This window comes from Dendrobates tinctorius, unplaced genomic scaffold (genome assembly GCF_039654945.1).
Source record: "Dendrobates tinctorius isolate UK_male_01 unplaced genomic scaffold, ASM3965494v1 ptg000200l, whole genome shotgun sequence".
Taxonomy (NCBI): Eukaryota; Metazoa; Chordata; class Amphibia; order Anura; family Dendrobatidae; genus Dendrobates; species Dendrobates tinctorius.
The window spans coordinates 2,238,111-2,263,425 of NW_027361867.1; the positions used below are offsets into that span (position 1 = coordinate 2,238,111).

Below are 25,315 nucleotides of genomic sequence, written 5' to 3' on the forward strand. Positions count from 1 at the left end.
CATTCAAGTTACTATGACTCAAATATTTCTCTACTGCCTTCAATCTGTCTGAATGACCGATAGAAAAATATAATGCCTCCACATCTGCGGTGACATGTACCATTTCCTCAGTAAGTTGAATGTTCTCCAGATGACCCTAAGCTGCGCTAGTGTCTTTAATAAAAGAGGGCAGTTGTGTCACAAGAGGTTTCAAAAAGTGATCCACAATAGCACATGCTATTTCACAAAGGCCTTCATTAGCTAATTTTTTTTTTACTTTCACAAGAGTAACAGGAGAAAATGGACGATACATTTTGTTTTGCAAATTCTCATTTTTTTTTAGTGTAAAATATGCTGGAATAATTAGCGGTTGCCATGTCGCATTTGCAGAGCCCCTGATGTGTCTAAACAGTGGAAACTCCCAACAAGTGACCCTATTTTGGAAACTAGACCCCTTAGGGAGCTTATCCAGATGTGTATTGAGCACCTTGAACCCACAGGTGCTTTACAGAAGTTCATAATGTAGAGCCGTGGAAATAAAAAGGCTAAACCACTGTATGGGCGCATGGCAGAGCTTGAAAGGGAAGGAGCGCCATATTGGAGAGCAGATTTTGCTGGAATTATTTGTGGGTGACATGTCACATTGTCAGAGACAATGACGTGTCTAAACAGTGAAGTGACCCCATTTTGGAAACTAAACCCCCCAAGGAACTTATCTAGATGTGTGATGGGCACTTTGAACCCCCAAGTGCTTCACAGAAGTTAGTTACATACAGTTGTGAAAATAAAAAATCATATTTTTTCGACAAAAAATGAACTTTTCGATCTCAAATGTTTTTTCCAAAGGGTAACAGGAGAAATTGCACCCAGAAAGTTATTTTGCAATTTGTCCTGAGTATTCTGACACCTCATATGTGGGGGTAATCCACTGTTTTGGCGCATGGCAGAGCTCGGAAGGGAAGGAGCGCCATATTGGAGAGCAGATTTTGCTGGAATTGTTTGTGGGTGACATGTCACATTGTCAGAGCCCCTGAGGTGCCAGAACAGCATAAGCCCCAAAAGTGACTGCATTTTACCAAATACTTCCCTGAATGAATTCTTCTAGTGGTGCAGTGAGCATACTGACACCACAGCTGTTCCATAGAAAATTATACCATTGGGCAGTGAAGAAAAAATTACTGTAGTTTTCGGACCATAAGATGCACCCCAAATTTTCAAAACGAAAATAGGGGAAAAAATGTGCAAAATGGGGGTCCGTCTTACAGTCTGAATTCAGCTTACCGGGGGGATCAGCACAGGTGCAAGAGTGATCACAGAGGTTGTTCGGTGGTCCATGCTGGTGCAGTGGCCTCCGGAAAATCCCATCCCAGGCTGGTGCGGCAGCGGTGCTCTGTGCTGGGGTGGCGGCAGCGCTCTATGCTGGTGCAGCAGCGCTCTACCTGGGATGGTGGCAGCGCTCTGTGCTGGGGCGGCGGCGCCATTTTGTCAAAGCCGGAGGCCTCTGCAGCTCCATTGCTGCGATGTGGTGGCTTCTGGAAAAATGGCAACTGGGGGCGGTGCATGCTCAGATTCAGATCTCGGCAACGAGATCTTGGGGCGAGATCTGAATCTGAGCATGAGCCGCCCACAGCGGCCATTTTTCTGGAGACCACCACATCGCAGCAATGGAGCTGCAGGGGCCTCTGGGCTTTGACAAAATGCTGGCGGAGCCCTCCACGCAGCACAGACCGCCACTGCATCATTTGTAAGTATATTCCTACTATAAGACACGCCCCCATTTCCCCAAAAAAATATTTGGGAAAAAGTGCGTCTGATATTCCGAATAAAATGGTACATTTATGAGACGAAAATGTTTTTTAACCCCAGATATTACATTGGAAAATAGGTAGATAGGTAAATGGTCACTACACCCATAGATGAATTCCCAGAGGGGTGTCATTTCCAAAATGGGATCACTTCAGGGGGGATTCTGCTGTTATGGCACTTTGGAGAGCCGCTAAGTAACAGAACAACAGAATCCCCCCTGAAGTGACCCCATTTTGGAAATGACACCCCTCTGGGAATTCATCTGTGTATATTGTGACCATTTTCACTACATGGATGATTTCCAGAAACTCGTAGTAGAAGTTTTATAGCAAAAATTGCAGAAATGTCATTGTAGTGCCCAATATATTGTGCCCAGCTTGTGTCTCTGGAGACCTCCCCCCACCTACCCCCGGAAATTGTTAAGTCAGCTCTACTCAAATGTGTCTGTCACTAAATAATCCAAATGCTTGAATGTCAAAACAGTTCAAAAACGTGGTTCTGTGTGGAAGATTGTAAAGCCGTCATGGAGGCATAAGGCTGGCAATGATGGGCATTGTGGGTAATAATAGCAGGTATCATGCCTCATTCCTCTCTAGGAACATACACGACATCTTCTCTGGGGGTTCTTTCTTGTTTCAGTTACTGGGATGAGTGCAATAAAATGTCGCTCAGTGAGTCTTCTCACATCTTCAGATTCTAAAGGATTAGTGGGGGCAAAATTATCAAAAACAAGATTTTCAGTGACCTTTTCCTGATAATCAAGGAAAGTATCTGCATTTCCGGCTTTTTTGTATAACACAAAAGAATTATATGTGGCCACCTGAAACAAATACATGACTAACTTTTTATACCAGATATATGATTTTCTTGATACCTGGTATGGCTGTAGAACCTGATCTGCAAGGTCCACACCCCATATATTTGTTGTAGTCACTGACAGACACAGGTTTTGGAGTAGTGGATCCCTGTTGGTCTGCAGTGGCCCTTGTGGCATCTGTGTGGATCGAGCTCAGGATAAAAATATCTTTTTTATCCTTATACTTAAGGGCAAGCAGCTCTCCATTGTGTAAAGCCCCTGACTGCCCCTTTTGGAAATTTTCTTTGACCAATGACTGTGGAAACCCCTGACGGTTTTAGTGAATGGTCCCACAAGCCCCTATGTTATGTTCAACTAGATTTTTAAATAGAGGTATGCTGGTGTAGTAGTTGTCAACATACAGATTGTAGCCTTTATGTAAAAAAAAAAAGGCTCAAAACCATTTTTCCAGATGTCCCCAGATAAGTAGGGCATCCTGGTGGGTTTAGTTGGCTGTCTTTCCCCTCATAAATGCGAAAAGCTGATGTGTATCCGGTTGAACTCTCGCACATTTTATAGAGCTTTATTCCGAACCTTGCCCTCTTAGAAGGAATAAATTGCTTGAGGTGCAGTCTTCCTTTGAATTTTACAAGGGACTCATCAATGGAAATAACATAGGGGTGGCTTGAACAGGGCAGTTGGACCAATGGGACTGAATGCTCATTTTTTTTAACAAGCCCCATAGCGAATGTAAGTCCTGAAAATGTTTTCATTTCTAGGATATTGGTTGGTCCCATAAATGTGACCTAGCATAATAGGATGGTGGATTCTGGCTGATGAATTGGGAAACACATAAATTTGTCGGATAATATGCTCTAGCAAGCTATCTGTCAGAAACAAATTAATAAATATAATTAGTCCAAAATTTTCCACCTCCACATTTATACCAGGAATGGCATTAAAATTAGGGATGAATGGAGTAGCCGAATCCGAAGCCTCCCATCTGAGAAATGCTACATCAAGAGGCAAAGCCCCTTGGACATTGGTGTGCACCAATTCACGAGCACTAGGGACAGCGCTAGTACTGGGCATTGTTCTCTGAGTTGGAGACATTTCTCCAGAAGCGCTATTTGTCCTTCTTGTTGTACTGGTCCTTGTGTGTGTCAGGAACACCGCACTGCACTTGCTCACTGAACCAGTGCACGTGTCCTGAGTAAGACAAACTGTGCTCAGCGATACCTGCGGAGCGGGCAGCAGCAGAGAAGGTGCGTGCTTCAGACCAGCAGGACCTAAAGCATGTGACTGCTGGGGGCATGGCCTAAACCTCAGAGAGCTAGGAGCTGCAGGAAAACTCCTAGCAGGGTAACTACGGGACAAAGTTACCAAGGGGCATAGACAGGCTGGGGTCAAAGCACGAGATAGCACTACAAAACCAGAGGATAGGCAGAACGGTGAGTCAGGATGTATCCAATGAGTCATACACAGAGATAGCTGCAAAGTACAAGAGAGGCGAGCAAAGAATAGTCAGGTCACAGGCAAGGAGTCATACACAGAGAGGGTAGCGCAGTACAGAATCAACAGGCAAATGCACAACGGGGGACAGAACCGGGTCAGAACCATATAAGCAAGCTAGAAGACAACGAACAGGCACACGGGTCAACACACTCGGCCAAAGGCAAAAGTATAACTGATTGGAGTTTCTCAGGGCTATAAGAAGCTCTCCCTGAACCAAAGAGAGTCCACAATAATTAACCCCAGGCGTGCAGGTCAAAGCTTGCACTGGGCTCAAGACATTAACCCCTAACTGTGCAGGTCAAAACTTGCACTGGGATCATGACAGTGTGTGAGGATGGACCAGAATCACTGCTCATTTCTGAGCTATCACTGTCTCTGCTACTAAAGCCCTCGAAATCCACATCGCCATCTGACACTGCACTTTCTTCACTGTCAGAACATAAAAGTGCATAAGCCTCCTCTGCACTATAATACTGACCGGCCATTTTATTCGTTTTATTTTTTTTTTCTGTAAATAGAAATCTCTGACATGACCAAATTATTGGGGAGACAATTGAGAAAAGCCTAATTCTTTACCCTACCCCTTACTTTAGAATAAACCCTAACCCTAACTTTAGCCTAACAGTAACCCTAACCCTAATACTAACCCTAACCTGCCTTATCTGTTTTTTTTACTTTCTAGCACAATCGCTGACTGACACAGCTGTTCCCAGCAGCACTTGTAACACTGTTTCTCCTCTAATCTTTCACTGACAGGAGATCTGAGGAGAAACAGTGTTTTTATGAGGCAGATCGTCCGGGAAAGTTCGCTGCTACAACAAACTTTCCTAGTGATTTGTCTCATTGGCTGTTGTGATGCTGACGTCATGAGGACCTGAACCAATCAGGTCTCAGTGAGGTCAAGGGTCACAGGATGCATTTTGCGGTGGAATCTCCTTGTTATAAGATACATGGGGGCCCGATGAGTATAAAACCGCCCACCATAGACAAATGTCGGTACTGCACAAAGCCCTGCTAGCGCCAGCGTTTATCTACCTTTGACAGTCTGGAAGCGCATAAGTTAAGGGTACCATCATTTCTGTCCAGGCCTATTTCATGAGGTTTAATTTTCAAATAATACTATGGAATCATGGTTGAAAAGCAATGTCTGACTTTCATTTGTTCATTTTCATAGAGTTTTGATTTATTATTACTTTTGTCAGATTCAAGTTATTTCTGTGACCATTGTGGGTTTATCTGTCATTAAACGAGGGGCACCAACAATTTTGACCACGTGTGTAGGAGGAGTGAATATTTTGACTCCACAGCCACTTTCCAGAAATTAACACGCAGTGGATGTTGGAGACTGAAAATTACACATTTGCTATTTTATTACCCAGCACATAGTGCCCAGATTGTGCTCCAGGAGACACCGCAAATTAAGTGGGTTCTTCTCACTATAATATTGCTAAATACAGGGATCCTAAATGTTGTTTGCGCACACTGCAAGACTCCGAAGTGAGAGCGGATTTTGCTGGATTGGTTTATAGAAACCTTGTTGGTTTTCAATTGAGCCACTAATAGTGTGGGAACCTCTGTTTTCCATTGACAGATGATGGACCTGAGTGGGGACTTGTTTTTTGAGAGATGAGAATTGGTATTATTTTCGCCTACATAACATTGATTGGTTTCTTTATATGCAATATTTGGGAGGCAGAATGAACAAACAGTTGAACACCGCACACTACTGGGTCATCCAACAAGGTTTTCTATTAGACTGTGAACTGTCATTGTCTTGGCAAATAATTAATTTTTTTTTTTACATAGCTTGCCATTTTTATGGACAGTTTAAGTAGAAACGTTCAAAAATATAAAACTCAATGATATTTTATAAAAATAATTGTTTTTTATCTTAGCAGATGACTGTACCAGGAGATCAGAGGGACAGCTGACATCTTCAGTTTTTAAATCTGATGATCTTGAGATCCTACAAGTTACAACTGAAGTGATTGCTATTACTCCAGATATACCATCATCCATTCACAGCAAAGATCTGTCATCTGATCCTATGAAACAGGTCCCATCTTCTAATTCATTATTGACTACTAAGGAAAATCAATGTCACAAAAGAGGCATTAAAAAACAAACTGCTCCTAAAGCAAAGAAGCCATTTTCATGTTCGGAATGTGGGAAATGTTTTAACAAGAAATCACATCTTTTTAATCACCATAGAACTCACACAGGGGAGAAGCCTTTTGCCTGTTCAGAATGTGGGACATGTTTTACCCATAAAGGGAATCTTGTTACACACCAGAGAACTCACACAGGGGTGAAGCCTTTTTCCTGTTCAGAATGTGGAAAATATTTTGCAAATAAATCACATTTTGTTAGACACCAGAGAACTCACACAGGGGAGAAGCCTTTTTCATGTTCAGAATGTGGGAAATGTTTTAGCCATAATTCACATTTGGTTAATCACCAGAGAACTCACACAGGGGAGAAGCCTTTTTCATGTTCAGAATGTGGGAAATGTTTTATCCAGAAATCACATTTTGTTAAACACCAGAGAACTCACACGGGGGAGAAGCCTTTTTCATGTTCAGAATGCGGGAAATGTTTTAGCCATAAATCACATTTGGTTAATCACCATAGAACTCACACAGGGGAGAAGCCTTTTTCATGTTCAGAATGTGGGAAATGTTTTAAATGGAAAATAGATCTTTGTAGCCATCAAAGAACCCACACAGGGGAGCTTTTTAACTGTTCAGAATGTGGGAAATATTTTAACCATAAAGGGAATTTTGTTAGTCACCAGAGAACACACACAGGGGAGAAGCCGTTTTCCTGTTCACAATGTGGGGAATGTTTTAACCTGAAAGCGCTTCTTGTTAGACATCAGAGCAGTCACACAGGGACGAAGCCTTTTTCATTTTCTTAATGTGGGAAATATTTTACTTGGAAATCAACTGTTAATAAATATCAGAGACGTCACATAGGGGAGAAGTCTTTTTTATGTTCATAATGTTGGAATAATTTTAGCCAAAACTGAATTTTCTTAAATGGGTTGTCTGTTGTCATTCCTCATGTTTGCTGACAAAATGATAAAACTAAACTTTATTAATTCCAGATATAAAACTATACCCATAATTCACCCCCTGAAGGTTAGTCAGTAGGTGACTAATAGAAAAAAAATGTACACCACATCTCAGTATATAGAGTGAGGTGACGTTTACACACTCACTCTCCAAGCCTCTCATTTCTATGGGTTTCATCGTCCTCACCGAAGGCGACTCATCAGGAGACTAGTTAATATTGTCCTATATTCAAGCGAAACTAGACAAAAAAAAACTAAAATCATGTATCATGTTATCCGAAAGAGAAAACTATCCACATATTGGCAGACCCCAGACTTCAAACTATATACCTCGTAACAAAAAAACAAGGAATGGATTCGGCACACCACCTATGTAAAAATAGAAGAAAAACTTTATAGCAGCATGTGAAACCGGTTTAAAAACCTCAAACACCTAAGGCGTTTCTGGCACGTTACAAGAGCCCTTACTCATAGGATATAGAAAAACAAACTGACATAAGCATCATATACAACAGAAAACCAATCAAAATCATGTGAATAATAATGACATTAATTATGCACCAGTTGTGAATAGGGATGAGCGAGTAGTGAAATACTCGGACTCGCTGTACTCATTACGAGTAGCTCCTAGCACTCGGGTACTCGTAACGAGTAGCGACTCCAATGTAAGTCTATTGGAAATGCGAGTAATGGGCAGAGAATGTGTGTGGGCGGAGACTATGTGTGCGTGGAGAATGTGTACGCGGGTTTTTGGGGCTGTGTGTGTGTGTGCGGGGCTTGTGCGGGCTGTGCAGGCATCGTCCGATGGGACTACTTGTCCCATCTGGCTATGCCCGCTACAGTGACAGCATTAGTGGATGATGGGAAAGTAGTATTCCCATCATCCGGCTAATGGGGTGAATGTGTAAAAAGAAAAAGACATACAGAACATACAACACATAACATACAGTACATACACATAACATACAGCACATAACATAGAGTACATACTCAGTGCACACACCTAATTCCCCAAAGCCATTGATCACCTGAACCTGTCAAAGACTGAACTCCTTGTGTTTCCTCCCGCTACTAATGTACCTATACCTGACATTGCCATTTCCGTGTGATTCCACTATTACTCCCCAGCAGCATGCCCGCTGTCATGGAGTCATACTTGACTCCGAGCTTTCCTTTGCCCCCCACATCCGATCACTGGCTCGCTCTTGTTATCTGTACCTCAAAAATATTTCTAGAATTCGACCTTTTCTTACTTTTGATTCCGCAAAAACTCTTACTGTTTCTATTATTCATTCTCGTCTCGACTATTGTAACTCTCTTCTAATCTGTCTTCCTCTTACCAAACTCTCCCCGCTCCAATCTGTCCTGAATGCTGCAGCCAGGATCATATTCCTCGCCAATCATTACACCGATGCCTCTACCTTGTGCCAGTCATTACACTGGCTACCCATCCAGTCCAGAATTCAGTATAAACTTATTACCCTCACCCACAAAGCCCTCCATGGCTCAGCACCACCCTACATCTCCTCCCTTGCTTCAGTATACCACCCATCCCGCGCCCTCCGTTCTGCTGATGACCTGAGGTTAGCATCCTCAATAATCAGAACCTCCCACTCCCGTCTCCAAGTCTATACACGTGCTGCGCCAATTCTTTGGAATGCACTTCCCAGGTCAATACGATTAGTCCCCAATCCCTACAATTTTAAGTGTGCTGTGAAAAAGCATTTATTCAGACTGGACTACCGCCTCAATGCATTAACCTAATCTATCCCTGTGTGGCCCAGTCAAAAGTTTTTACCATGGCCAGGTTCCTCGCATCATGTTCCCACATGCTTTATGCATCCATTAGCCCTCTGTGTCTGTACTGTTACACACTTAACATTATGGCTGGTCCATACAATCAGGGCAACTGTTACCACCCACCTTTCGTGTCTCCCTCTTTCCTCATAGACTGTAAGCTTGCGAGCAGGGCCCTCACTCCTCTTGGTATGTTATGATCTATGTGATTATTGTTATGCTGTAATGTCTATTGTCTATACAAGTCCCCTCTGAAATGTAAAGTGCTGCGGAATATGTTGGCGCTATAGAAATAAAATTTATTATTATATTATTATCACCTGTAAAAAAAATAAAAATAATAAAGTAACCTACTGTATACTGACCTTTCTGCTGTAATCCCATTAATAATGACCGCTCTCCAGGGGCTCCAGCGATACAGTGATGCTGCGCGGCCCGCCAATCACAGTAATGCCACAATAAAGAAGGCGGCGGCTTTACTGTGATTGGTTAGCGCATGCCAGGTGGGAGATCCGAATATTGCGAGGTGAGCAGTGAAACTTACTTGCTAGGATTCGAGTACCACGAGTATCTCATTACTTGCCGAGTACCGAATCCTAAGGAGTATACTCGCTCATCCCTAGTTGTGAGCGAATGAACCTGGGATTGGAAAGACACAATACAATAGTCAATGGACCCAACACTGATCCTGTCTTAAATAACAAAAACTGGTGATATAAAAATTATTAACATGATAATTGTACAGCCATGAAAAGAAAACATAAAATAAGAAGGCAGGAAAACTAATATAAACAAATAGTTTCTCAAATTCATGCCTCTGGGGTGTTTAGTGTCAAGCTTTAAGATCCAATATGCTTCACGTATAGTCAGAAGTTTGTGTTTATTGCCTCCTCTGGTCGGATTATAAACCTTCGCAAACGCATAAAAGGTAAAATTAGAACCATCTCCTCTGTGAACATTAACAAAGTGCTTGGCAGCCCCCGAATAAGCCACATTCTTATTGGGAAGATTGGTCAAGTGCTCGGCAATACGTTTGTTTTTATTTTCCGTGTGTTACATCCGATGTAATTTATCCCACACAATGTACAGCAAATACAATAAAGTACGGATTGGGGGTCACAATTGATAAATGAGGTGATGTCGTACGATTTACCGTCTGATGATTGAAAAACCTTTTTTCTGTCTATCGCATGCGTGCAAACATTGCACCTACTACCGGCACATTTATAGAAACCAGAAATGGACGACCAAGATTTAGGAGTAGACATTGGCTTTAATAGTCTAGGGGAAAGAGCGTTAGCTAAACTGCAACCCCGTCTGGCCACGGACCGCAGCCTGTACTGATAATATGCCGCAATTTGTCCTCCTGATACTGGTAAATATTTCTTAATTATAGATATTATTCGATTATATTGGGGCTGTAAGGCGCGGAAAAGGTGATAATAGAGTCGGAATGAAAATGAATAACGGATGATGTTTTAGTCGGTTCTAATGCGCTGGGTTTATTGGAAGCGTTATTAAATGCACGCTTGATGTTCAGGTTACTATAACCCCTGTGAAGTAGACGTTTACTGATAATTTCACTCTCCTTATAGAACAAACACTGATCACAGCATATACGCTCCTCTCCGTTACACTCACCGTAAGGGATCGCCTTAGTTGTATGATGGGGATGAGAAGATGAAGAAAGTGACAGAGAATTACCAGAATTCTCCTTCCTATGGATAGTGGTGTGAATACAATGGAGGGTGGGATCGCCCATAAGAAAAATGTCCAAGAAGGGGATTTGGGTATTTATATTACTGACAGTAAAAGAAAGATTCAAAATATTAGAATTCAGATACGTATGTTAGGAAGACAAATCAGATGGGAACCTCGCCAAATGAGCAGTAAATCATCCACATACCTACCAGAAAAAACAAGATTTATACAAAAAGGATTGGAATCAGAAAATAAATATAATTCCTCCCACCAAGCCATATAGAGAAAAGCTAATGTTGGGGAGAATTTTGAGCCCATTGGGGCACCAAGGACCTGCAACAAAAAAAATTCATTGTTAAATAGGAAAAAATTATGTTTTAACAAATATGTAAGAGAATCAATGATAAATGACTTAAGACGATCAGAATCATTGCTGTAACAATCTAAATGGTGAATAATCGCACGTACAGCCAAATTGTGGGGAATAGGAGAATATAGGATAACAACGTCACATGTAAAAAATTGAAAATCCTCTTGCCAATGAAAATGCTCAAAAACCCGCAAGATCAACAAGGTATCCTGGAAATCCCCGGGATTCTGGACACAAGAGGGCTTAAATGATCGTCCACCCAAGAACTCAAATTCTCATGTAAAGATCCAATTCTAGAAATGATAGGACGTAAAGGTGGTGGAAAGACATTTTTGAGTCTTGGGTAGACCATGAAAACCAGGAATAATCTCATGATCTGGTAATAGCCATTTGCTGGCTTTAGAATTTATGATGCCGGCACGTGTGGCTTTTCCACACTACAACCCCCTTTGTCAGATTGACGCATCACAATGTTGGAGTTGCACTGTAATTCCTCGACAGCATTAGATTAATAGACAAATTATTAACATGATTTATGTCAATTTTGGCATCCAGTGCTCTCAGTTCTTTTTCAACCAATGATTGGAAAACATCAAGAGAAGGAACCCTTGATTGTAAAAGGTAATAAGTCGAATTCTAAGAAACAAAAATGTCATTGTCTTGAACAGAACATGGATTGCATTTTGGATCCTGAAGAGATGATAATGTACAAATGGCTTTCTGTTCCTCAAGTGAAAATAATGCGGTAGTCATAGGTGTCGAAGCGGGTTCAAATGTTGGCCAATTACATTGCTGATCCACAGAGAAAAAGTGTCTTTTGACGGTTAACAACCTCGTAAGTTTATTAACATCTTTGATGGTCTGGAATAAGTTGAACTTTTTGCTCTGTACAGAATTCAGTCCTTTTGATAAAACTTCCATTTGTGCTTTAGATAAAACCACAGGGTCAGAATCAGGACATTAGAAAAATTATCAATGGCTTTTACTAAGTTGTTTTCCTGTGCCTCGTAGGATAGCGTCTCCATGGACGGTTTTCTCTGTCTCCGTCCTTCTCTCCTACACACATTGCGTTTTTTGTTGCAACAGTGGAAAAATTACGAGGGTCACATGTATCCACAGTCATACTATGTGAAGAATGGCCAGTATCATAATCCGAGCTACGGTATTCAGATGAAGAAAAATAGACGGTTTTATTGCGTTTATAACCAGGCTTGGAAGCGTTCACATCATTTCTCAAGATGGATTTTTTAGAGGAACCATGAAAAGAAGATTTATTCCAATTATATACTTGATTGTTTTTATAGTCCTTAGTGTCTTTAGTCTTGAATATATATTGTCTTCCAATGATTTTATATTATCAGTGATTTTTTTCATGGAAATGTCAAATCAGGTAGTGAGTTAAATTTATTTACCGTATATACTCGCTTATAAGCTGAAATTTTCAGCTCATTTTTTTTAGGCTGAAAGTGCCCCTCTCAGCTTATTCTCGAGTCATTGTCTCAGGGGGTAGGCGGGGGAGGGGGAGCACAGGAGCCGGCGGCTGTCAGATCATCCTCACCCCCTCCTGGCCCGGTCTCTGCACTTACCTGCTTCTCAGATGGTTTCCGGTGCCGCAGATCTTCCTGTGTTCAGCCGTCACGTGGTACCGCAGGTGAATATCACAGGTGTCGGGGCCCTGAGCAAGTGGCGACACTAGCACCTGGCCCCCATAGCATGCCAGTATCCGCACCTGCTCATGACACCGTCATCTGGCCCCCAGCGGTGAGAGGTGAGTATGTCATTTTTTTTAATCACAGCAGCATATGGTGCATATATATCTATGGAGCATCTTATAGGGCATCTTATGGGGCCATCAACATTTATGCAACATTATATGGGGCATATATATCTATAGAGCATCTTATGGGGCCATCAACCTTTATGGAGCAGCATATGGGGCATATTATTCTATGGAGCATCTTATGGGCCATCAACCTTTATGGGGCAGCATATTATTCTATGGAGCATCTATTGGGGCCATCAACCTTTATGGAGCAGCATATGGGGCATATTATTCTATGGAGCATCTTATGGGGCCATCAGCCTTTATGGAGCAGCTCTCCTCAACCACGACTATAAACTCTTGGTGAGGATCCTGGCGAACTGACTGCAGATGCTGCTACATGGCCTATGTGAGGCTAAGACAGGATTTACTCAGGGATGCAGCAGCGTGGCAAACATTCGCATTTCAAACCTTTCAAACCTTTGCGGGCATTAAGGTTCCCGTGTCAATTTACTAATGGCTCACTAAAATACTTGGGAATACAGGTGACAAAACACCCAGCTAAATTATAGAAAACTAATATTAATACATATCTTAAAAACGTAGAATCTACCTTAGTGAAATGGAAAGATTTTAACTTGTCATATCTAGGCAGAGCCAACTTAATTTAGATGACGGAATTCCCACGTTTCCTCTACCTCTTCCATACTATCCCAATTAACTATCTGTATCGCTCATTCATCTGGGAGGGAAAAATGCCCTGTATAGCCTTCAAAATACTCCAATTATTGCGGCGAAACGGGGGGATAAATTTCCCTGACATTTGACACTATACCTTAGCATCCCTGTACCGGGTGGTGGTGGACTGGCTGAGAGGAATGTCTTATTATGCCCAATATGACCTGGAGCTGTCTTACCCCGGCACTGGCTCTCCCTACCCTTCTACATCTCCCTTATACGGAATTGCTGACTGAAGTATAAGGGAGGGACAGGACTGTAGTCGTGACCTGTATTCCGGTGACAGCTGTGTCCAGTCCTTCCCCTACATGAAACAATACTATTCTCGGCATACCTGCATCTCCAGATTCAGTTTCACCCGGGCACTTCCCAGGCCATAGCAGTCTCTCTTCTAATGCGACCCCCATCAATGGAGACACAGTCCGAGACAACTTTAACACTTTCTCTACTTAGAATTTTGCACGTTACATTCACAGTTGGTACATCATAACATTTTCTTGCTTCCTGATCTTTCCCTTGCTTGTTGTCACTTCTGTGCAGTAAACGCCCGGCCCGTACTTCACTGCTTCCCAGTTCCTTCCAGGCCTGACCTCACTATAATGACATTTCTTTCAGCCTGTTTCACCCCAGACATGAATTCATCAATCACTACGTTTGGTGACCCCTAGTGAAGCATCCGGCCTGTCTGTACTGATCTTGTCGAAGCTCCAACTCCTTTCATCTCCTTAGTCCAGCCAACTTCTGCCCTAAAAGCATTGGCACAGGCGGTAAAATGCCACATCTTCCTTTTCCGATTCTGACCCACTGCTTAGGCATGCAGTGGCCGTGGGTAACGTGGACAATAACGACTTAATTTTATGTGACTGCCGAGCTGTCTGGCCCTATAGCCCATGTGGACACTTGGGCACCCTGGCCCCATCTGACTAAACCACTCTTCATCACTAACCTTAACTCTCAGCAGCCCCTCCTACAATTAACCCTCTAAGAACCTCCTATCAGGCCCCACTAGTATACCCCCCTCTAGTGGTCCACAACATAATTACAACTACCTGGTGTATAGGGGAAACTATATAGTAAGAGTGTCCTTCTCTAATATCCCAAGAAGGATACACTACCTTTCCTTGACTGTACATATACAAAGAACACATAATATGTAAGCATTATAATACAGGAATACAAGTCAATATATACAGTTTTCTATACAATGGTAACACATTCAAGTGGCAATACCATAAGCAATGAGCAGTAATACATAGTTATACATGTAGCAGTACCACAGGCAATTATCATAAAACACGTCTGTAAACATTTAGAACTGGAAGACAATCAGAGGGAAGTGGAGCATGAAAGACATCATATCTTACCCCCTTACACTCATGAGAGCTAACCCCCTTTTAATGTCTACATGGAGGGTATGGTGGAAACTACGTTAACATTTCCAGCTCTCTGCCTGGATGTCTCTTCTTCTTCCACTTATTGGTAACCCCCACTTTCAGGACGGGCACTCTCACCCTGTCTTCTACCAGTGGTACTCCCAAGGTATAACATCTATTAAGCACTTAGTCCACCCCGAGGAACGACGGATTTACTCAATAGAGGAGTTGAAATGTAAATATCCCACTGCCATATTCCCTCCCTTCTAATATTGCAAGGTAAAAGCTATGGAACAAAAGTGTTAGCACATCTTTCTGAATATGAATGGAGACCATCCGTGCTTAGATGGCTCACGAAATATAATTCTCCATCTGTCCAAATAGCCACTAATTACAAATTCATCCATGCAGCTCTGGATTATGAACAACTCCAATTTCCAGTAACAAAATGGCAGACTGAAGACCCCAGCATGTCCTGTGACACTATTCTGAAAGCTCTAGACCCAGCCTACAAATTCCTCCCCTCAGCCCGTTTCCCAGAAATGAGATTGAAAATCTGTCACGGCTCTTACCTGACTCCACAAAAGGTCATAGAATGGGGTTGTACACAACTTCTACATGTTTTACATACCATTCCCCAGAAGCCAACCTGTTTCATTGTTTGTGGGCATGCCCGGTCATTAGACTATTTTGAGAAAGAGTACGGCAATACACCGCCACACATCTGACAAACTTTGCTCCTGATGAACCCTTATGGGCCATGTTTGGATACCTAAAACCAGATAATTACACCTGTTCTCCAGGGGCCTGTAAACTACTGCATTGGGTGGCGTCCGCCTGTACTAAGGCCATTTTACAGACATGGATCCACGACCATGCCCCTCCTTTCAATATCTAGAGAAGCTGTCGCTCTTGCTTCAAATGGACTGGGCTGAGGCCTCTTTACATAAAGAGGGAAGGGTGCAGGCCTTTTTCAAAACTTGGGAAAGCTTCATCTCTCTGCTCCCAAAACGCATCCACAGCAATATTAAGACCTGTTCTCAGCCGACAGTCTGGTACCAGGAGCAACTACTACTGGGGGAGACACCTGTCCACTGATGTCTCTGGGAGAACCGCTGCGGAGAGACACTTCGGGGTGTTTGGGGTGTACTTTGGTGACGGTGGGTCCTGAACTTAAGGTTGGATACATGTGCTGGGTGTCTGATGGGTAAACATTATGCTTGTGTTTGACATGCCCCCCGCTTCCTTCTCCTTTTTTCCCTTCCCCGGTTTTTCAGGTTTGTCTTGATCTATTGTTCTGTGTACCGATGCGATCTCTAATGAGGAGGTTTATGTTACATATGACTCAAACATTATCTGCATGGATATATGTAGGAACATTTTTTTGCATTCAATAAAAACAACGATTAAAAAAAAGACACAGCTGGATCCCAATGAAGGAGCAGAACCATCTCAAGGAGGATCACAGGGAAATGGACAGCATGAGACTTACATACGAGTGTCTGAGCAAAGGGTCTGAATACTTATGACCATGTGATAGTTCAGTTTTTCTTTTTTAATAAATTAGCAAAAATGTCTACATTTCAGTCAAGATGAGGTGCAGCGTGTACATTAATGAGAAAAAAATGAAATTGTCTGAATTTACCAAATGGCTGCAATGAAACAAAGAGTGAAAAATGTAAAGGGGTCTGAATACTTTCCATAACCACTATATAGGTAGGGTGTATTTAGGTCATTGAGTGTAAGCCGGCAGTGAGCGTGGCCGCCATATCGCAATGTTAGGGTGCCAACCTCGGCGGGAAGGCGGGCTGAGTGATAGGCCGTAATATGGCTAGATAACTTCTCCTCACTGTACCTCTGATATGATAAGCCCACCTTAGAATCATAGAGTTGGAAGGGACCTCCTGGGCCATCTGGTCCAACCCCCTGCTCAAAGCAGGATTCGCTAAATCATCCCAGTCAGATGTCTGTCCAGCCTCTGTTTGAAGACTTCCATTGAAGGAGAACTCAATGGAAAGTATTTATTAGAATCGCTGTAAGTAGTAGGAGGGTCTCTTTTTAGCTATTTGTTCATCTCCCCACTCTTCCATTATCATGGCTCTTATGTGTTTGTTAGCTGGAAAGACTCTGTTTCTCTGGGTTCACAGCCCCTAAACATTTCATCCTGTATTGAGTGAGTCATTTGTGCTTCCTCAGCTTTCATTGTACTCGTTCTGTATCGTCGGATGAGAAATAATCTTTATTCCTTTCCTCTGGGAGAACCTGAGGCATTTCCTCTCCACCCTCCAGATATTGGTACCGATAATAAGAACCTTCATCTTTCTCTGATGATACTGCCGTTTCCCACCTGGCTCTCTTATGATGGGACATGACCTGTACTGTCTGAGGGGGAACTGGACTGGAAACTGTGCTTAGCGCGTCTTCCCCAATTATAGACCTCATGTCAGCCATGAATGAGGTCTGCTCCTTCTTTAGGATCTTTGTAATACATTCGGCACACAGCTGGTTCTTATGTGTCACAAGTAACTTAGCCAACACACCTAACTACTTTGGCACGGAGGGTAATAAAAGGGATTTTTTCCTTGTTGTAACTGTATAGCTTGCCCCAATATGGAGAGGAGATTGACATTTCGCTTGAGTAAATAAACCAATATATTTGGTTGAAGATTATTAGATCTACTGATCTTCAGCCAAATGTATTAGTCCACCTGACCTAATAAGTGATGGCTCAAATTAACCTGATTTTAAGGCAATACCACAAAAAACACGGAAAAAAAAAAAAAAAAAATTAAAAAAAATTATATATTATATATATATAACAATAAATAATAAAATGGTTATAATTCCCTTAATATACCTGTGTAGCTCATCCAGCAGCGTTCATCCAAGGTATATACCCTCTATTCTTCCCTCCTTTCCCCCACATTCACTTTTTTATATTTATTTTTGTGTTTTGCATTTTTTGCACTTTATACCATCATATTGGTTCCTCTCTTTGTTGATTGTTTTGCATTACCACACGGTTTTATGCACAGACACTTGTTTGAGCCTATATGGGCTCTGTATATTCTATGTCACTCATTTAAGGAGCTAATATATAGAGGGATAAAATATAGTTGTTTATTAATGGGGAACGCTGTGCTTTATTAACCTATATAGGTGTATATAAAATTCTTTTGAGCACACATCTTTTTTATATCTTTTTTATATGTATTTGTATTACTATTACTCAATAAAGGTATTTTAATCTTACATCTGTTTTATGACTTTTTTATTATTTATATATTTTATTTAATTTTTACATTTTTTGACCAAAAATTCGGGTTTTTCTTTTGATTCGGTTTACTGACCTAATAAGTGTTCTTTAATCTGTAACTGATGTAAGAACAAAACGTTTTGTTTACTACGATTGTGGACATTAAATTATTGTTTGATCACTTAAACTGGGTACCAATGCACTCAGCGGTCTTCGGCTTTTTCAGGCAGTGTTCATGCGATGATGTCAGGGTTCACCACAGTTCATGGCTCAGCCTGGGGTGAACCCTGACATCACCGCGCGAACACTACCAACGCTGGCCGAAAATTGCCAAGCAGTGGAGTGAATAAGCCGGAAGTTAATGAGCGGCCCCGGAAGTAGATGCTGTTGTGAGTTCATTTTTCCCTTCACCGTTGAGGTCTGATGAACTCCCTCCTCTGGTGAAGGAAGGTAGTGAGGCTGATTACCAAACACCTGGGCAGCTAGATGATGACTGGGTGGCTGGAATTGAGGACTGGATATAAGGCAGCCGACGCCCTTCTGCCTTGCTGGTGATCCTGCTGGATTCTTGGAGACCAGTCTGATTCCTGCATCTCAAAGCTAAGTTTTTCTGGTCTGCTTTGTACACTTCAGTTTTGTTTTTGTTTTGCCTTGTTTTTTTGGGAGTTCTGCCATCCCCGGCCGGGGATGAGCTGAATTCCATTTTTGTCTCTGATCTGTTGATCTTTTGCTCTGTCTTCAGTATATACCTGAGTGCTGATATAGTCTTTTGAAGCCTAGCGACTTCAGGGCCTGTTTTTCCTATCAGTCGGTTGGCACATTTTGGATAGGGTTTTTGCGGATGGCAGACAGTGGCTTTCCTATCCTGTCCTTTTTAGTTAGCTTGGGCCCCATCATTTGCTCAACCTATCTTTCTATCTGTGTTAGTGTTTTCATCTTGCTTCACCGTCATTATATGTTGGGGGCTGCCTATTGTTTTGGGGTCTGCTCTGGGGCAGTTTAGTTTTTCCCCTTTCTGTCTTTAGGCTATGTAGTTCTCCGGCTGTTATCGAGGGGTCTAGGGCACCGTAGGAACCCCCCATGGCTACTGCTAGTTGTTGTGGATAGGTTCAGGGGCCGCAATCCGATAGCTGCCAACCTCTCTGGTTTTTCTGGACTTAGCTAGTATTTTGTTTTTTCCTCCTTCGGTGACTCATCATAACAGAATCACCAGCCATACCGCAGATCCTAGGGTACTCAATAGCAGGAGAGAATTGTAAAAAAAAAAAAAAGGGGGTCAGAATTTTTTTTTTTTGCGCATATTTTTTCCTCTATATCTCTGAGGCCATAGGGGGAATTTTTCTCTCAATGGAGATGAAGCAATTGTCTGATCGTGTGGAGCAGCTCGCTGCTGAAGTGCGGGGAATTTCCGCCTATCTTGCTCATTCACATGCTGCTGAACCAAAGATTCATGCCCCTGATGTGTTTTTTGGGGATCGGTCTAAATTCTTGAATTTCAAGAATAATTGTAAATTATTTTTTGCCTTGAAGCCTAACTCGTCGGGGAACTCGACGGCAGCAGGTTAAAATTGTCATCTCTTTGCTGCGCGGCGATCCCCAGGATTGGGCGTTTTCTTTGAAACCTGATGATCCTATTCTGAATAATGTGAACGCATTTTTTCAAGCCTTGGGGTTGTTGTATGATGAACCTAATGCTATTGATCAGGCTGAAAAGACCCTGTTGGCATTAAGCCAGGGTCAGGATTCGGCAAAGTTGTACTGTCAAAAATTCCGAAAGTGGGCGGTCCTTACTACCTGGAATGATTGTGCCTTGGCAGCCCTCTTTCGGAAGGGTTTGTCAGAAACTGTAAAAGATACTATGGTGGGATTTCCTGTTCTCTCAGGTCTTGACGATTCTACATCATTAGCCATTCAGGTGGATCGGCGTTTACGTGAACGCAAAACTACACGAGAGATGTTACCACCTGTTGAACAAATGTCTGAACCTATGCAATGTGATAGAGTTTTGTCTAGGGCGCAACGTCAGTAGTTCAGAAGGCGTAATAAGCTGTGTTTTTTTTGTGGAGATGCCTCGCATATTATTTCTGTCTGCCCTAAACGAGAGAAACGTTGTGCACACACGTTTTCTGTGGGTGGTGTTCAACCTAAGTTTCTTCTGGCAATTACTCTGATCTGCTCCCTGTCCACATTTTCCGCCAAGGCTTTTGTGGATTCAGGAGCAGCTCTGAACCTGATGGACTTGGATTTTGCTAAACATTGTGGATTTCCTATGACACCTCTGTGGATGCCTATACCTTTGAGGGGTATTGATGCTACTCCTTTGGCAAAGAATAAACCTCAGTTTTGGACCCAGGTGGTAATGCGGGTCGCCCCAGACCATCAAGAAAATTGCAGATTTTTGGTGTTGCATAATTTGCATGATACGATTGTTCTGGGGTTTCCCTGGTTGCAAATCCATAATCCTGTTCTGGATTGGAAATCTTTGTCTGTGGTGAGTTGGGGTTGTCGGTGTGCCCTTAGTGATGCTCCTGTTTTCTCCACCTCTCCCCAGTCGCTTGATGTTCCTGACTATTTGGCTGACTTTTATGATGTATTTAGTGAGAATGAGTCTGCGTCTTTGCCTCCTCATAGGAGTTATGACTGTGCAATTGAGCTGAACCCGGGGTGTAAATTCCCCAAGGGTCGGCTTTTCAATTTATCTGCACCCGAGCACGAGGCTATGCGATCCTATATTAAGGAGTCGTTGGAGAAGGGTCATATTAGACCATCCTCTTCACCCTTAGGTGCTGGGTTTTTTTTGTGGCTAAAAAGGATGGTTCAGTAAGGCCTTGTATTGACTATCGTGCCCTCAACAAAATTACTGTTAAATATCAGTATCTAGAGTTGAGCGACTTTTGGTTTTTTAGGGTCGCGTTTCGTTTCGTGAAACCCGACTTTTCCAAAAGTCGGGTCGAGCAAGATCGTCCGATTATAGGGAAAAGTCGGGGTCGTCCCGAAACACGAAACCCAATGTAAGTCAATGGGGAATAAAAGTCGGCAGTGAGAGGAGGACAGGAAACACACCTACAGTGCCCATTTGAATGCCAAAAGCATCAATTCTTCTTACTTAAGCTTGTCAACCTTAATTAACTTCATAATACAAGTTACGCACTGAAAAATGGGGGTTATTTGGCTAAAGTTGTGGGGGGGAGGGCTGGCTGCAGGTTTTCATGTGCCCTGGGCGAAAGAGCGCCCCTTTAACACATACCACAACTCATCATGCTCCGATACGGCAGAGAAATAGCGGTATAGTACAATGAAAAATACCTCACTTTTTACATCTCATGACGAGGCCCATCTATTTCTCCATACAGAATCATTGGTCCCATATAATGTTTGAAACAGTATATGATGAGCTCCACATAATGCTACAGTATATGTTGGTCCCCATGGATGAAGCTCCACTGTCTTATGGGCCCAAATAATGCTCCAAACATAATGGGCCCCATTTCTAATGCTCTAGTGTATAATGGGCCCTGTAAATGCTGCTCCAGTGTCTGATGTCCACCTTTGGAATGTTCCAGTGTATGATGGGCCCCATCTATCATTCTCCAGAGTATAGTGCTCCCCAAAAATTGCTGTCCCAACATTGAAAACAATCAAATAAGTCTCCTCGCTAGGGAATCCCTGTACTTGTCTGGATTCCTCGTCGTCCCCATCTTCCATCTCACTGCACAGTATTTCAACTTTGCAAGTGCTGTGATCCTGAGCAAGCAGGGGGGGGCCCACTCGTTGGCGACGGCACTGGCACAGGGCCCCTGATAGTACGGTGGTGTGTCTGATGGCGGGTGGGCCGAACCTGCACTTTCATCTGCAGCTTCCTCTTTGTCACCGTGTAAGATGGAACTGTATATGGGAAGGGTAACCTGAGTTTCATCAGGGTCAGATTCAGGTCGTGTAGCGTGCGAGGGGAATGTAGTGGTCTGGGTCAATGTACCAGCAGATTCATCGAGCAGTGGCTGGGAATCAGTGCACTTGTGTCGCCCCCAGGAGTACGGTCGCCACAGTGGCTTTACCTTCTTCCTAGGGAGTGTGATGTCATGCTTGGGAGCAACGAAGGATCTCTCTAGCAGGTTAACTGATTGGGCGGCTTTATTCCCACGAGTCATGACCCTCCAAACAGCGTTCATGAAGGCAAAGTGTTTGTTTTACGTGGGCAGTATGGTTGCAAAGCTGAACCTTAAAGGAATGTCCAGAAGGGCACCACCAGGAGTGGAGCCTACGGTTAAATTCGACTCCACATGGGAAACCTCAACCATGCCAGCTACAGAACAGATGCACACATTGCAAGCTTGATTCCGTTAACGAACGAGACTCCGTCATGCCCCGCGGTCCGAGTCCGGCTTACTAGAGGGACATGTGAGGCTCTGGCACATGAGATTGGCCAATAACTGGTGTGTCATGCCCTTACATGTCCGTGGCTGCATGTGCGCTACACTGAAAAGGCCAGCGTTTGTCGCTTACAGGTGCAGATAACCCGCTGAACAACGTTAGTGATGGGGATCACTGATTACAATTATTACCCGCGAACAATGATCTCCCAGTAAGTGCAGGTCAACCGCAGTTCCGGAATTAGGCCTAACCATCATTCCTGAAAAAATGAAAAACTTACGTGTGCAAACCACAGGTGCTGTAGCTTGCTTAACAGCTCGCCAGCCGTTCTCACGCCCAGTATGGATTACACGTGATTGCACAAAGGTGAGAAAGGGTACCGTATCCCCAGATAACATGTATGGATAGCGTACACATTCAAAATATATGTCTCAGGAGGCAGGCTCAGACGGTGTTAGGCCCAGTATGGATTGCACGTGATTGCACAAAGGTTAGAAAGGGTACCGTATCCCCGGATAACATGTATGGATCGCGTACACATTCAAAATATATGTCTATACATCAGGAGGCAAGCTCAGACGGTGTTAGGCCCAGTATGGATTGCACGTGATTGCACAAAGGTTAGAAAGGGTACCGTATCCCCGGATAACATGTATGGATAGCGTACACATTCAAAATATATGTCTCAGGAGGCAGACTCAGACGGTGTTAGGCCCAGTATGGATTGCACGTGATTGCACAAAGGTTAGAAAGGGTACCGTATCCCCGGATAACATGTATGGATAGCGTACACATTCAAAATATATGTCTCAGGAGGCAGGCTCAGATGGTGTTAGGCCCAGTATGGATTGCACGTGATTGCACAAAGGTTAGAAAGGGTACCGTATCCCCGGATAACATGTATGGATAGCGTACACATTCAAAATATATGTCTCAGGAGGCAGGCTCAGACGGTGTTAGGCCCAGTATGGATTGCACGTGATTGCACAAAGGTTAGAAAGGGTACCGTATCCCCGGATAACATGTATGGATAGCGTACACATTCAAAATATATGTCTCAGGAGGCAGGCTCAGACGGTGTTAGGCCCAGTATGGATTGCACGTGATTGCACAAAGGTTAGAAAGGGTACAGTATCCCCGGATAACATGTATGGATAGCGTACACATTCAAAATATATGTCTCAGGAGGCAGGCTCAGACGGTGTTAGGCCCAGTATGGATTGCACGTGATTGCACAAAGGTTAGAAAGGGTACCGTATCCCCGGATAACATGTATGGATAGCGTACACATTCAAAATATATGTCTCAGGAGGCAGGCTCAGACGGTGTTAGGCCCAGTATGGATTGCACGTGATTGCACAAAGGTTAGAAAGGGTACCGTATCCCCGGATAACATGTATGGATAGCGTACACATTAAAAATATATGTCTCAGGAGGCAGGCTCAGACGGTGTTAGGCCCAGTATGGATTGCACGTGATTGCACAAAGGTTAGAAAGGGTACCGTTTACCCGGATAACATGTATGGATAGCGTACACATTCAAAATATATGTCTCAGGAGGCAGGCTCAGACGGTGTCAGGCACAGTATGGATTTGACGGCCCAGACTACACAGCAGAGGAGCAGGGAGAGGTAAAGATTGCAAATGCTGGGGCCCTGCCCAAGCAAGGGGGGCCCACTTGTGGGCGTCGGTACTGGCACTGGGCCCCTCATAGTACGGCGGTGTGTCTGACGGCGGGTGTGCACCACCACCGTCAGAGACACTTGATTGCACTATGAAGGACCCTGTACCAGTGCCCGCGCCCAAGAGTCGGCCTACCCACCTGTCCAGGGCAACGGCACTCGCACGGTGTCGTGCGCTAGGTGGTGACTCCGGCCATGGGGGGGGAGGCAGCACAGTTAGGGAGTTTTAGAAAGTGGCATATGTTGATGTTGGACATTCAGCTGATGCAAAAGGTGAAATAGGTCAAGTCCCAGGAAGAGGTGGACCAAAGCAAGCCATTTTTCTGTCACCCTATGTGTCATCAGAGGAAGGTGGGACAAAATCCTTGGAAACCCATGCGTGGTTCATTTTAATGAAGGTTAGATCATCCACATTTTGGGTTGACAGACGGGTCCTTTTTTCTGTCAGGATTGATCCAGCTGCACTGAAGACTCTTTCCGATAGCACACTTGCAGCTGGACAAGCGAGCTCCTGTAAGGCATATTGTGCCAATTCAGGCCAGGTGTCCAGTTTAGCGGCCCAATAGTCAAAGGGGAATGACCTGTGTGGGAGAACATCGATATGGGAGGAAAAGTAGTTTGTAACCATAGTTGACAACTGCTGTCTCCTGTCAATTTCCATCGATGCAGTATTACCAGTTGTGTGAGCGGTACTTGAAAAATCAGTCCACAACATTGTCATGAAACCCCTGTCTCCAACGCCACTTCTGCTGTGTGCACCACGAACACCTCTGCCAAGCTGCCCCCGGCCCGTACGGCTCGTGTGAGAACCATCACCGCTGCTGTGTGCTGGGAATGCCTCAAGCAACCGATTTACCAGAGTTGCTTGTTTATTAGCCAATATTAGGTCAAGGTTCTCCTGTGGCATGATGTTTTGTAATTTGCCTTTATAGCGTGGATCCAGGATGCTGGCCAACCAGTAGTCGTCATCGTTCATCATTTTGGCAATGCGTGGGTCCCTTTTTAGGATCTGCAAGGCATAATCTGACATGTGGGCCAATGTTCCCGGTGTCAATGATGCACTGCGAGTGCTGGTTGGAGGAGCACTTTCTGGCAA

At 43.5% G+C, this 25,315-nt stretch overlaps 2 protein-coding genes across 2 annotated transcripts in view; one reads left to right on the forward strand and one right to left on the reverse strand.

Annotated features, from left to right (window-relative positions):
- Positions 1-94: 94 nt before the first annotated feature.
- The window catches only part of LOC141056823 (uncharacterized), a 91,351-nt gene continuing 66,130 nt past the window's right edge, over positions 95-25,315 (forward strand). Inside the window, exons 1-2 of the mRNA XM_073553297.1 lie at positions 95-110; positions 5,995-6,996. Of these exons, the coding sequence (XP_073409398.1) occupies positions 95-110; positions 5,995-6,996 (1,018 nt within the window). The remainder of the gene's footprint in view (positions 111-5,994; positions 6,997-25,315) is intronic.
- LOC141056798 (zinc finger protein 316-like) overlaps positions 10,829-25,315 on the reverse strand; it is a 58,168-nt gene continuing 43,681 nt past the window's right edge. Inside the window, exon 6 of the mRNA XM_073553283.1 lies at positions 10,829-10,872. Coding sequence (XP_073409384.1) covers positions 10,829-10,872 — 44 coding nt within the window. The remainder of the gene's footprint in view (positions 10,873-25,315) is intronic.